General features: G+C 41.6%; 1 protein-coding gene across 2 annotated transcripts in view; it reads right to left on the bottom strand.

The window, feature by feature from the left end:
• Nucleotides 1–14,968, bottom strand: part of LOC144680659 (uncharacterized) — a 256,221-nt gene that overhangs the window by 75,838 nt on the left and 165,415 nt on the right. For both annotated transcript variants that reach the window (XM_078541891.1, XM_078541890.1), the window contains exon 3: nucleotides 1,789–1,908. In XM_078541891.1, coding sequence (XP_078398017.1) covers nucleotides 1,789–1,908 — 120 coding nt within the window. The remainder of the gene's footprint in view (nucleotides 1–1,788; nucleotides 1,909–14,968) is intronic.

Below are 14,968 nucleotides of genomic sequence, written 5' to 3'. Positions count from 1 at the left end.
TTCTATGGACTGCAGCACTGGAGTCTGTCTGAAGAAGATACATATCATCCATGATCTAACTGAATGATCTAATTGCATGTGCAGCAGACATTGGAAAATTCCAGAGTTAGTCATTGATGATTCAATCATGCAAAAATTGCAGAAGCAACAATGGTTGCAAGTAAATGAGTTGTAATAACTACTTATCATATTTATTCATTAAATTCATTCTAAACCATAATTATGGAATCCATGCAAATTGGCCCAATGTAAGCACTAACACAGCATCATCTATTCAAGTACAAAAAGAACGTCATCCACCCACAGCTCTGAATAGCAACATGTCACAGTTGAACAGTAGTGATCTTTAGTGTCTAACACAAACCAGCTCAAAATACCTGGTAAATGAATTGAAATGAATGGAGCCTCTATAAGTTTAAATGTTCATTTTACCAGATAAAAACAATTTTCACACGTACAAAATTCTAACTACTTTAAATCTCTACTCTACTGAATAGACCGGAATTGTTGTTATGGGCCAATTGAAAATAGAATAATTGGAGGATCTGTCACCTCTGGTCAGCCAAGACCTCATATCTGAAATAGCTGAGTTTTGACTCCCTACTAGAAAGCTTTCTCAGAGGGTGATCAACCTGTGGAACATCCTGGAGGTAATAATGAAGAATGACACCTTCAAAAAGTAAGGTAAGATTGAGGCCTCCTGGCCCCTGACCCAATTGCAGTAAAAGATAAGAGAGGTATTTCTGCAAAAAATTCCGGAATTGGCTATGTTTCTGCAAAGAATTCCTAAATTGGCTATGTGTTCTTCAAGCTGAGTTGGGGGGTGGAGGAGGTAGTGTTGGAAGTGGGGGAGATAGATGGGACTGAGTCCCGTAAAAAAGAAATGGGGTAATTTTCAGCTTGACCACTTAAGCAATTAGCTGGCAGAGCCATTGTTCTGTCAGCTTATTGTCCAAACAATCAAGCTGTAAATTACCTACATTGCAACCGAACATGGGCCTGATCGCCATTTCTTACGCCAAGTACGTAACAATAAGAACTTAATAATAAACTCAAGTCTCAAGCAAGCTTGTCATACAAAACCATGCATCTTAGCTGGTCAAGCTTGTAAGGAGTTTTTGTTACCAAGGGTTCAGAGGTTAATGGCACTTAATAAGCACTGGACTCATATATTTTATTGACAAATATAGCAGAGTTTTCAAAAGCAAATTCTTTCTGTACAAGATGATTTTTCATTGGACTTTATTTTACTTGTGCTCAGAAACCTTTGAGTAAGTTCCAGCTTTCCTTCTGGATTGAGGGGCGCTCTTAAGCAAGTAACAAAATAAAAAGGGGATGGTGGAGGGGGAGAGAAGACGAGCATTAAGCCTAAACTGCAACTTTAAGCTAACGGTGGACATGGAATAGATGTTTCCATTTGTGGGAGATACCAAAACCCATGGCCATAATTGTAAGATATTCATTAATAAGTCCAATAAGGAATTAAGCAGAAAATTCTTTGGCCAGAGAGTGGTTAGAATGGGGAACTTGCTTCCACAGAGTAGTTGGGGCAATTGATATAGATGCACTTAAGGGGAAGCTAGGTAAGCAGTTGAGGGAGAAAGGAATGGAAGGTTATGCCGCTGGAATTAAGTGAAGAGGGGTGAGAAGTGGGTCAGGTAGAGGAAAACACCAGAACAGGCCTGTTTGGCCAAATTACCTGTTTCTGTGCAGTACATTCTGTGTTATCAACCAAACAAAATGAGATGAATAAGGAGGGAACAGAGGAAGAAAAGGTCGATGCCCCACCTGAATTGCACCTTCTTCGCCAGTCAATCACAGAGTGACAGTGACAGCAGTCATGGAGAGGTCCCCGACCCAGGTCGTCCTGCCCTCCAAGCTGAAAGAGGACATGTGGTGGAGAGTGACCTGCGAGGAGAAAGAAACAGAGGGAAAGGAGCACAAAGTAAAATAAAACCATTTTAGTATCCAACAAGCACCAAGAATACAAAGATAATAAAAGAAAAGAGGGTTACATTAGTTGCATGCTGCTTCGTATAACAGATTCAGGGGTAAATGATACATTCATTTTTTTTTTAAAACATGGTATTTGTACCTATTGAATGAGGGATGTTACTGTTCAGAATTTCAGGCACCTAGGGCCAGTTTCTAGTGGAGACGGCAAGAGTTTGCAGACCTTTAGAAATGGTAGGCGGGACCCAGAGGCCGAAATCCCCATTTCTGACATCCAATTCTTACAGCAGGAAGAAGGGGGAAGGGCATGATTCACCCAGGTGGGGAATTCAAACTCAGCAGGGACATCTGGACTTAGTTCTGAGTTCAACACCCCATTTTGGCTGTTGCAAGGGCCTCAACCTGTAATGCTGAAGTCACAGTTTGATTTGCGGTTTAAAGAGACTATTAAAGAATTAGCTGTCTTTGATGTGATGTCTGAATAGGTTTGTTTGCTTTTATAAGAGATGAACCACTTAAGGAGATTTTGAAGCTTTAAGTGGGTTTCTTGAATGGTAGTTTTTGTCACTATCAAATGTGTATGAGTGGTATGAGTGAGAGCTGTATTAGATTGTTAGAAGTATTATTTTTTCATCACCATGGGCTCCTGAGGACTGCCAATGGTGAATACTGGGTAAGTGGCTATGGAGGTGCCATGGCGGTATGAGCGGCCATGGGTAGGTGGGTGAGGGGCTTAAGTTGGCATGGAGGCGGCATGGGGAGTGGGTGGGGTGGTTAAGGGGTGAGGACAAAAGGGCCTCAAAGCTTCTAAAACACCTGGGAAAAATTCCCAAAGAACTGAGGCAGGCCATCGAACCAGCCTACTCGGCACCCTCCCTACGAAGCCTATGATCTGCTTCTGTGGTCAGCGGGCCCATCTCATTCCTGCCTCCCTGGAGCAAAAATTAGGTCTAATGGGGCCCTTTAAACCAAGGGGAACCTGCTGAGTCGGAAAATGCCATACTCAGGTTATCTACCTCGGTAGTGAAAATCCAGCCCCTAGAGTCAGCACCAAGAATTTTCAAATCAGATATAGAACAGTTGACCACAAAGTAGGAAATTGACCAAGTATGTCCTGTTCATAAAAACCAGACAAATCCAATCCAGCTAATTACTTCCCATCTGTCTACTCTCGATCATTAACACAGAGATGGAAGGGTCATTGACAGTACTATCAAGTGGCATTTCCTCATCAATAATTTGCTCACTGACGCTCAGCTTGGATCCCACCGCTCAGCTCCTGACCTCATTACAGCCCTGATCCAAACAAGGACAAAAAAGCTGAACTGAAGAGGTGAGGTGAGAGTGACTGCCCTCTATCAGGACAGCATTTGACTAAGTGTGGCATCAAGAGGCCCTAGCAAAATTGGAGTCAATGGAAATCAGGAGAAAGCTCTCCACTGGCTGGAGTTGGATCTAGTGCAAAGAAAGATGTTTGTGGTTGGAAGCCTACCATCTCAGCCCCAGGACATCACTACAGAAGTCCCTTGAGGCAGTGCCCTGTGCTCAACCATCTTCAGATGTTTCATCAATGACCTTCCCTCTATCAGATGGTCAGAAATGGGATGTTTGTTGATAATTGCATATTGTTCAGTATACTTTGCAATTCCTTAGATAACGAAGCAGTCCGTGTACATATGGAGCAAGACCTGTACAACATTCAGGCTTGTGCTAAGTGGAAAGTAATATTTGCGAACACAAATGCCAGGCAATAGCTATCTCCAATAGAAGGGAGTCTAACCCCATCGACTTGGCATTCAATGGCATTAACATCATCTAATCCCTCCACCATCAATCTTAACTGGAAGAGCCACATAACTACTGTGGTTGTAAGAACAGATCAAGAGGCTAGGTATTCTGATGAGTGACTCACCTCCTGATGTCCCAAAGACTTTCCACTGTCTACAAGGCACAAATCAGCAGTGTGATGGAATACTCTCCACTTGCCTGGATGAGTACAGCTTTAAAAACACTCAAGAAGCTTGACACCATCCAGGACAAAGTGTCCACCACATTAAACATTCACTCCCTCCCCTACCAGCACAGTGGCAGCAGAATGTACCATCTACAAGATGCACTTCAAAAAATCGCCAAGGCTCCTTCAAAGACAACTTCTATACCTGTGACCTCTATCACCTAAGAAAAGCAAGGGCAGCAGATGCATGGGGACACCACCACTTGCAAGTTCGCCTCCAAGTCACACACTATCCTCATTAAGAAGTAGATTCCCTTTCCTTCATCATTTCTGGGATGTAATCCTACGACTCCCTACCTAACAGCACAGTGGGAGTAATTTCCCCAAACAGACTGCTGTGGTCCAAGAAGGCAGCTCACCACCTTCTCAAGGGCAATTAAAGATGGGCAAAAATTGCTGACCTTGCCAGCAATATCCACATGCAGAGAATGATTTTTTTTTAAAAAGGGCAGTGTTAATATTTAGCTTGTTCAGGATGGAACTCCTCCAACTTCGTATCCCTGGGTAATATTTTATCCACTCCTGTCAATTTTGTTGCTACCAACTCACAAAATTTGGTCCTTGATTATTGAAATTTGCTCAATTTTTTATAGTGTTTTAACAGTGAAAGAATGCTTTCAGAACTTCTTGGTCATAACCAAAGTAATAAGGCCAAATGACAAAATATTGGTTTTAGCAGGTCCTAATGTTCAAGGTATTCAAAGGTAGATTGCTTTATGACCATTTAAAACATCTGAGTGTGATGTTATTAACAGAATAAGTAATCCAACAGCCAATGTATTGCTGAATCACTGCAATCCTTGAGATTCAATTATAACTTAACAAATAAAATGAATGTACTAATATTTTAATGAGAGAGGTGGATTACACTGAAGATGGCAATGGAAAATCAGGAGAAGGAGTTCAACGAGATGGTGCACCCCAACCAACTCTCAATCCTGTTAGTAAACTTGAAACTCAGATTAAGACACAGGTGGATAGCATTAGGGGACACCTTTGTCTATCCCTATTATCATAGGTCTTTATTGAGAATTAGTTTAGAACAAAGCAGATCTGCAAGGCGCTGACCCCTCCCAGTTTTCCTAAATTTCCCATCAATATCAAAATGATGGCAGAAAATCCAGTATTGGAATGGATATTATATTATTGCAGGAGGAAGAATATCCCGATCACTTGTAAGTATCTAAAACAATGTGGACAAAAAAAATTCAAAGAATTAAACAAAAAACTTCCAATATACAAATCAGATGATTAAGAATATTACATTACAGTTGCTTTACAAGTTGCTTTTAACATTTAGATGTAAATTAAATTGTTATACTTCTTAATAAATATGTATTTAATTTAAAGTAATTAGCTATAAGCTATTTCTTGATAAATTTGCAGCTTATTAGGAATAGAATTGAGACTGCTAAAGTTCATTTCAAATAGGACCCTTGCATGTAATTTTATATATGTATGTCTCCCATGATTTTCAAATGTATAGCTCTGACAATTGAGGTTTCTCACTGTGGGATTGATTTCACAAAGCTGGCCTTGTAAGATAACTTTCAGGTTGGTTTGGATATGAACCTACATCCTGAGGTGAAATTTCATTGCATTCACTGCATCACAATATTCTGTACAAAATTTGTTTGAGTGTGGACCAGCTGTACATCATAAGTAACACAGCAGCATTGCCACACCCTCTATATTGGAAATACTGAGCACTCAACAGGGGACTTTTTTTGGAGGGAATGCTGTCATTATGGGCAAGTCCCCTGCTGGATGCTTCTGAAATTAAATTATTCTGTTAGGGAAAGATTCTGGACTTTCAGATAATGGAGTCCCATCTACCTACAAAACACATAACAAATAGAAACTAGAATTGTGCAAATTGTAAAAACATACTGGAAAAAGAATGTTGTGGCAGCTGTGCCCCATGATATGACTGCAGCAAAACAGAGGCAAAGTTTTTACATTGCACCTAAACAAATAGTGAGAAAAGTGAAGAGGGCATTCAGTAGAGTGTATGCCTCCGCCTCGCTGTCTTAATCTAACTTTATTACAATTATGCAGCTCTTTTCCCTGCCAAGTTGATGCTCTATAACTACAAAGCTGAAAAAATAAATCTTTTTATTAAGAATTTCCATTGCACTTAGGGGGCTTCAGGCCAATCCACATCCAACAACCTGCTCTGAAAACTGCTCACATTTTGACAGCTGTGATAAGTTGGATCACTGCAGCTGAGACAATCCACAACATTCTAAAGCAATCACAAACATTGTAAATAAAACAACCCACAACATTTTTAAAAAAAGTCAATTTACCATATCTACTAATGTTAACGGATCCTTTAAAATATTCCAGAATCTGGATCGGTATCTTCACCAAAAAATTCTTCCTTGTGCCACACTGTTTCACACACCAAGGCCAGAATTTTGCATTCCGACCCAAAATGACATTAGATCGCGCGAGACGTTGGGCGAGCGCCCTGACATCATTACACTATATTTCGCTCGGTAGGTGCGCACAAAAGTCGGAAGCGTACCCGCTAACAAGCGGGCAATGAAGCCCATCAACGGCTCAATTATCAACGATTTTTTGTGGCCTGTCCAACCTAACAGTTGGTGGACGGGCGAATCAGCCAGACGACCTTTGCATTTTTCATTAAACCTCATCCAAGGGCAGGATGAAATTTCTGTTTGGAAATAAAATAAAAATAAATATCTGGGGACAGCAATTTTATGAGGTATCCATTCAGGTGCTTGATTGTGGTTCGTGGACATTCTTTTCCAGTTTTTACAGCTTTATTTCATTATTTGCAGGTGTGCAGTTCCCTAAGGAAGCTGTCTGCCTTCCGGGAGCTCTCTCGCAGTGCTCACTTGTGCCCATGGTGATGTCCTCTTCACCCGTCCTCTTCCCACCCCCACCCCAGCAGCACTGAGCTTTTCAGCGCACATTTCATACTGGCTGGCCATTAATTGGTCAGCCAGTGTGAAATCACGGCCGGGGGCCAATTGCAATCAGGGGTCCGTTCCCTGGCCGCTCTCAGGCCCAAGTTTAGTTGAAATCTCAGGCCCAAGTTTAGTTGAAATCCACCCATTAGTTTTTGAGATATATTGTTTACAGACAAACAGACTGACAACAGGAGCACAAACATTACCTCTGCCCACCTTCAGCTGTGGAGGTTAAAAGCTAATCGAGGCTTGTACTTCCACCGTAAATAATGGGCCCAATTTAGCTGTCAAAATAATGGTAAGGCTAATGGCACTCACCATTGTTTACTGATAAATGGTACAGCAGTTCCAGGTGAGGCACAGATGGATGGTTAAATGTAAATATCCAAAAGCTGCTGTCTCAGTTATGCCATTTGGCCATTAGCTCATGAGAAAAGGCATCTCACCATCTGCCTCACCTGTGACATGCTTTGAAGGTGTGAAATTGCCATTATTTGTTCTGTGCATACAAAATACATCTGCATCTGGTATTTAATCTTTAGTGTAAGTACCTTTTAATGATGTAATAAGTGTTAATGACTGCCAATCAACCTCTCTAACACCAAAAATTAACCACTTTGAGTGAGCCTCTTTCCTTCAGGTTCTAAACTTTCTTTAGGAGATTTTAGTTCTTGTCTTCCTTTCAGTCTCTTTTCCCTCTCTCTCTCTCTCTCTCAATTCAATCTTTCTTTCCCTCTTTTTTTTACCTGATCTGGCATTGAATTAATTCCCTTTAATTCACTCTCTCCTTCTCAGTCCTTCCTCTGGTTATTTCTCAATCCTTAACTCTTATTGGTTAAGGAGATATCCTGTTAGTTGGTCTATTCACTCAGATCCCAGATGCTCGGTTTCACTCACTGTGCCACTATCATAATCACACTTTCAGTAACTTAGAGGCCAAAATCTCTGAGCCGAAAGGCACCCAGGGCAAGTTAAACTAACAGCAGATATCATTTGAAGCTCTGCTTTGAAGCAAAATCTAGCCCAACGTTATCAGCTCTGTTGTACCAGGATCGAGATCAGGTGTTTCTGGGCCTTCCACTTGTAATATATTTTGGTTTCTTCTCCTATCTTATCATCACTTACACAACCTTTTCAAGCTGCTTCCTTCTTATTGAACAGGGGATGACTGGAGAAGAGACTCTGGGCTAGAAATTTTGACTCAGTAACTGCTGTACTGGAAATGTGGCCGGTTGGCACTCCATGTAGGCATATTGCTCGCGAGCTCCTATATACACACATACTTCATATCACTACAAAATTTAGGCATAATGTCTATCCACTATGGAGGGTAGACTGGCAGCATATCTGGGAAAGCTCAGCATCCCACTTAATCCAGCTTCAACTGTGATGCCGCAAAGGGAGAATTTTTCAAAAAAGACCAGGAAGATGAGGAAGATCCTTAGAAATAGGTTCCAACCCAAAGTCCTTTCCTTTGAAGTTACATGCAAGAAATTACATTTGTAGGTCTCTTCTTTTCTGCCCAATTACTGCAATCATTGCATCTTGTGAACTTTCACGTCAGCTATCTATAAAATAATTTCTGTGCCAACGAGATGATGTCTTCAAAGTTAAAAAGCTATTTTGCTTGAACCTCTCGAGGCAGGATGAATAATTCAATAGTCTCATGTTAGCTGCCCTACATCAAATTTGACCCTGAAGTGCATACACAGAACAATAGCGTAGCAAATGTAAAGAGAGAGCAGCAGGAAACAGAAGAAAAGTGGTAAAAATAGGCAGGGAAAGAGAAGGAATTATTGAGTAGGGGGCAAGTAGAGGGACAGTATCAGAGAGCGACACAGTGGACCTGGAAAGGATGTTTCCTCTTGTGGGTGAGTCAGAAACAGGGGGCACTGTTTTAAAATTAGGTGTCACCCTTTCAGGACAGAGATGAGGAGGAAGTTTTCTCTCAGAGGGTTGTGCAACTTTGGAACTCCCTGCTTCAGAAGGTGGTGGAGGTAGGGTCATTGAATATTTTTAAGACGAAGTTGGTGTAAAGAAAATATCACTTTTTTCAATATTACTGTGGGATACTGTGGAGCAGGCTTGTGGGGACTGTGTGTATGTTGGGTGTTTTTGACTAATTTAATTAGACTGAAGACAGTCAAACTGCAAGGTTTACATCATCAAAGGTCTTAGGTGTAAAAGCATGCATTTTGAAGTGGAGGTGGACGAGCTAAGGTGGAATCCCAGTAGATACAGCGTGAATAGGAATTTACATACGGAGATAGATAAGGAGTTGAATTTTTAGCTGTTGAATTTCAAAAAGACATAACAGGAAGTTTTACAACTGGTAAAGATCATAAATAAATAAAGCAAAGTTATCAAGTTTACTTTTCCTGAAAGTAGTGGCTATAGTGACAACATGAAAGATTTTTAGATTCTGGGAAAGGTAACTTTCAAAAGAAGGTTAAGAAAAATGGGTTTAAAAGATAAAAGGGGAGAAATATATTTAAGGAAAGATTGAAAGATGTATGAGGTGAGTAGCCATGTGAGATCTTGAAAGGTAGGCTGTGCTAAGACAGACCTGTGGAAAACAGCCTCTAGCCACTCCAGAGAAGTGCTTCCTTGTTACAGAGCAAGGTTTTGTTGCAAACCTTGGAATTCTATTGTCGCGTGAAAGGGAAGAGAAGCATGTAAAATACTTCCCTTATAGCAACAGCGAGTGCCTTGCGGTAATATTACTGGATGTTTCACTGATTGAGAATCTATTGGGACTGTTGCCTGAGAAAGGCTGTATTTGTGAGTCCAGCTAGGTAAAAAATCTTTTGGGAAATGTTGTAACTGTAATCTTGTATGTTTAAGTTTTCTTTTTTGTTAATAAATGTTTTAATTTAATATTTAAAATCTCCAAAAGTGGTAGTGGAATCTTTACTTCTGACTTCAGTACACATACCTACTCGTAATAAATACAAATTGCAAAATCATTGTCATAGCCTGACCAAGTTTCCCTTTGGGATTTGATCCGCCCAGCAAATACCACCTGCCATGTCATAACAGTAGACAGATTCTTGTTAGACAAGTGAATCAAAGGTTATCGGGAGTAAATGGGAATGTGGAATTCGAAACATAAACAGATCAGCCATGATATTATTGAATGGTGGAGCAGGCTCGAGGGGCTGAATGGCCTACTTCTGCTCCTATTTCATATGTATGTTTGTAATTGTTTTCAAAGGATGCTTTTCTTGTAGCCCAAGTCAGTTTTTTCCCTCATCAACATTTTAACTTTAATCAGAGAAAGTTTCAAACTGCCCACCTTCTACAATGCTTAGCCCACAAAACACTGAAGGAAATTCCCAGCCAGTTACTACAACAGCTGGCTGTATTGGGGTCGACAAGCAGTCAATTCATCAGCCAAATTGGGATTAAACTGCTGGCAATCGCAGCACACGATAACTCAGAACAGTTACAATGGCGATCTAGCAAACCCCTACATTCTTAAATGAAAACAAAAACTGCTGGAAATACTCAGGAGGTGAGGCAGCATCAATGGGGAGAAACTGGGTTAACGTTTCAGGTCAATGATCTTTCATCAGAACAGAAGGAGGATAGAAATGTAAGAGTTTTTAAGACAGTTAAAGGGAGAAGAGGGCAGAAAGAACAAAAGGGAAGGTTTGTGATAGGGTGGAGAGCAGAAGTGATTAACCAACAAAAGATTTCATGATGCAAAGAACAAAGAAAATGGTAAAGGGACAAAGGTTTTGTCCAGATGAGTCATGAATGACTATATAGCAGCCACCTGAATGCAACATGAAGGGATAAAGAAGCATACTAGAAAAAAAAACATTGAACAATATGGCAGCAGAGATTATGATCTAACGTCGTTGAATTCAACATTGAGTCCGGAAGGCTGCAAAATGCTGAGATGAAAGATGAGGTCCTCGAGCTTGTGTTGAGCTTCAATGGAACACTGTAGCAGGTCAATGACAGAAGGTCACAATGAGAGTAAGGTGGAGAATTAAAATCAAAAACTACAAGAAGCACGGGATCATGCTTGTGGACAGAACGGATAACTGGTTGCCCAGTGTAGAGGAGACCACATTGTGAACAGCAAATACAATATGCTAAATTGAAAGAAGCACAAATAAATCACTATTTGGAAGGAGCATTTGGGGCTTTGGATGGTGGGAAGGGAGAAGGTGAAAGAACAGGTGTTGTATCACCTGTGCTTGCACAGAAAGGTGTCATAGGGAACAGAGGGGGTGTTAGGGCTAAATGAGGAGTGGACCAGGGCATCACACAGGGAATGGTCCCTTTGGAAAGCCGAAAGGTGAGAGCAGGGGAAGATGTGTTTGGTAGTGACATCACATTGGAGCTGGTGAAAATGGCAGAGGATGATCTGCTGAATATGGAGGCTGGAGTGGAAGATGAGGATGAGGGGAATCTTACCATTGTTCTGGGAGGGAGGGGAAGGAATGAGAGCAAAAGTGCGTGAAGTAGATTGGACATAGTGGAGGGCCCTGGCAATCTCGTTGAGAATTCTCAGTTGAGGAAAATGGAAGACATATTGGAAGCACTGGTGTGGAAAGTTGTATCATCAGAACAGATGCAACGGAAACGGAGAAACCGGGAAAACAGAATGGAGTCCTTACAGGAAGTGGGATGTGAGTAAGTGTAGTCAATCAAGGTAGCTGTGGGAGTCTGTGGGTAAGTAGTGAATTTTAGTGCTCTTAGGTCAGCCACTAGGCAGAACATGAGCATTCTAAAGCATGCTGCTGATTAAAATTGAAGTGCCAGTGACTGCAGAAAATAACAGGGAAATTTGTGTTTTAAGGTGAAAATGGCAGCGCTTGTCATGGGATATTGTGCTGCAACAATCATTTGCCCCAATTATAACAATTAATTCTGCATTTCAATATATAGCACTCCTGTCACTATAAAACAACACATCCCTTGCCTTACCATGTAGGAACGTCATAAGGATCTGCTGGTGTCTATAAATAACAGATTTACAGTCTACTCAATTAAAACAACAGCTTGCATTTAGAGAAACTTCCACATAGTAAATGCCTCAAGAAATCTCACAGAAGAGAAATAGATGCTGAGTAAGATGAGTGGTTAGGGGAAATGACTGAAAGCTTGCACAAAGAGAGGAGTTTTGAGGGGACTTTTGAAAGTGAGATAAAATGGTGAAAGGGTTAAGGGAGAAAGTTCCAGAGAGTACAGCTAAAATTGGCAAAGTCTTGGCAACTGGTGGTGGAGAGCGAGCAGGAAAGTCTTGATTATAAAGCGGAGCTGGATAAGATAATAGAGAGGTCATGGACGTGGGATAAGCCTGTGCAAGTATTTACTAGCAAGAATGAAAATTGAGAATTCAATGCTTTTGAGGATGGTGAAGACAGGGTGGAGGAACCTCGGTGCGAGCTGTTGAATGTTGTACAGGTTAGAATTTATATAGGCCAGCAAAAAGGGCACTGAAGTTGTCATTAATTGTTGTAGTTAGGTGAAGCAAGGAAAAGGGAGGAGTGTTGCAGAAGTTTTGGTTGTTACTTTTGTATCTTTACAGTCGTATCTTGGAACAGTGTGAAGTAGTGCAAGGATTCATAGGCTGATTAACAATCCATCCATGACCATAACCGTCTTTATGCCCCTCAAAAGGGTGGTTCGTCCTAATAGTGGCAGGGTTTTTTGGGTTCCATGCGGTGGAGTGGGGAGGGGGTTCCAGCCCACATATAGATATATCCCACTGGATGTCAACCAAAAATTCAGAATTGGGGACCCACTCTCTATTTGCTTTGGCTGTCTGGAGAGGAGTTCAAATCCTGTCTCTGCTTAGTCAGAGGCAGAAATGCTATCAGTCAGCCAAAGGTTCACTCCGAGTGATAGTGACAGATGTGATTTGTGATTTGAAGCTCAGCTCAGGGTCAAAATGGGAACCTGTCAGGTACAATCTGAGTAAGTGATTTAGAGGGGGATTGAGTGGCGGGGTGGATGCTGAGTAGCCTGGCTTCAATCCAGCAACACCCATAAAGAAGCCCTTCCTCGACATTGAAATTTCTGAGTCATCTATTTGAACATAGATTAAACTTTTCATGAAAATTCTCAGTTTTGTTTTCAAATCCCTCCATGACATCGAGTTATTATACTGATATAATACCTAATCATTCATAAGGGATTGGGCAAACATGTTGTGGGTTAATTTACTAAGACTAGGCACATGAGACCTGTTATACATAGGTATAAAACTTGAAGACATCAAATCTGTGTGTGTGTTTGAGCTCTGCTCAAAGCAAAAGTGAAACTAAGACTGGATCACATGACACATTTCCCTTCTACTGATGTCATGCTGATATCCCTTAAAGGCATATTACAATCTTCCCTATCTCTGTAATCTCCAATCCCGCAGAGTTGCAAGGTCTCTGTGTTCCTCCAATTCTGACCTCTTGCACATTTCCAATTTTAATCACTCCACCTTTGGCAGCCAGACTGTCAGCTCCCTGGGTTCTTAGCTCTGGAATTTCCTTCCTTAGACTCTCCACCTCTCTCTCCTCTTTTAAGAGCTCCTTATAAACTACCTGTTTGACCAAGCTTTTGGTCACCTACCCTATCTCCTTATGTAGTTTAGTGTCAAGATCCTTTTGATAATGCTCCTGTAAGTGCTTTGGGTCATTTTACTTGTTAATGCAATGGCTGGGAAGAGTGTTCTGCAGTCAGCATCACGGTGAAGTAGTCTGGGAAGAGTGTCCTGCAGTCAGTATCGCGGTGAAGCAGTCTGGGAAGAATGTCGTTCAGTCAGCATCGTGGTGAAGTAGTCTGGGAATAGTGTCCTGCAATCAGAATCGCGGTGAAGCAATCTAGGAAGAGTGTCCTGCAGTCAGCATCACGGTGAAGCAGTCGGGGAAGAGTGTCCTGCAGTCAGCATCACGGTGAAGCAGTCTGGGAAGAGTGACGTGCAATCAGTTCTTGTTGAAAATAACAAGAGTGACATCACAAGACAGTGCGAGAGAGCAGGGAAGAGATCAGAACCAGCGCAAGTACCAGGAAGCTTCAAAAAGTGACGTCAGCACAAAGGTGAGAGCTGATTGGTGAGTAGTGTGTAAGTGTTTTCTCCAGATTTTTTCTCCAGTTTAAAATAGATTAAGCTAGGGAAAGGTAAGGGTTCTAGTTTTTATTTAAAGTATATAAATAGTTTAACTTTTTTTTACTGTATTTAACTTAAAGTAAGGATTTTTTTTCAACTAGAGGCATGGCAGGGGGAGGAAAAAGAGGGGAAGAGCAATAGTGGTAGGAGACTCGATAGTAAGGAGAACAGACAGGCGTTTCTATGGGCATAGACGGGACTCCAGGATGGTATGTTGCCTCTCTGGTGCCAGGGTCAAGGATGTCACTGAACGGCTGCAGGGCATTCTAAAGGGGGAGGGCAAACAGACAGAGATCGTGGTGCATATTGGTACCAACGACATAGGTAGAAAGAGGGATGAGGTCCAGCAAGCAGAATTTAGGGAGCTAGGAAGCAGATTAAAAAAAGGACCTCAAAGGTAGTAATCTCTGGATTACTTCCAGTGCCACACGCTAATGAGTATAGAAATAGGAGATTAGTCCAGATGAATGCATGGCTGGAGAGATGGTGCAGGAGGGAGGGCTTTAGATTTCTGGGACATTGGGACTGTTTCTGGGGGTGGTGGGACCTGTACAAGGCAGACGGATTGCACCTGAACCGGAATGGGACCAACATCCTTGCAGGGAGGTTTGCTAGTGCTGTTGGGGAGGGTTTAAACTAACTTGACATGGGGATGAGATCCTGAGAGGAGGTTCAGCAGGGGAAGATGTACAGCCAAAATTAGAAGAGAGAGCAAGTGAGTTTGGAAGGCATAGAAATTATAGGCCAGTTAAGGCACAAGGGAGTTTGGCAAGGTTGGATGGTATTTATTTTAATGCAAGGAGTCTGACGAATAAGGCAGATGAGTTGCGGGCACAAATTAACACGTGGAAGTATGATGTTATTGCTGTCACAGAGACATGGTTCAGAGAGGGGCAGGACTGGCAGCTCAATATTCCAGGATATAGGGTCTTAAGGCAAGAC

Source organism: Cetorhinus maximus, chromosome 5 (genome assembly GCF_964194155.1).
Source record: "Cetorhinus maximus chromosome 5, sCetMax3.hap1.1, whole genome shotgun sequence".
Classification (NCBI taxonomy): Eukaryota; Metazoa; Chordata; class Chondrichthyes; order Lamniformes; family Cetorhinidae; genus Cetorhinus; species Cetorhinus maximus.
This window is presented reverse-complemented; position numbering and strand designations above follow the sequence as displayed.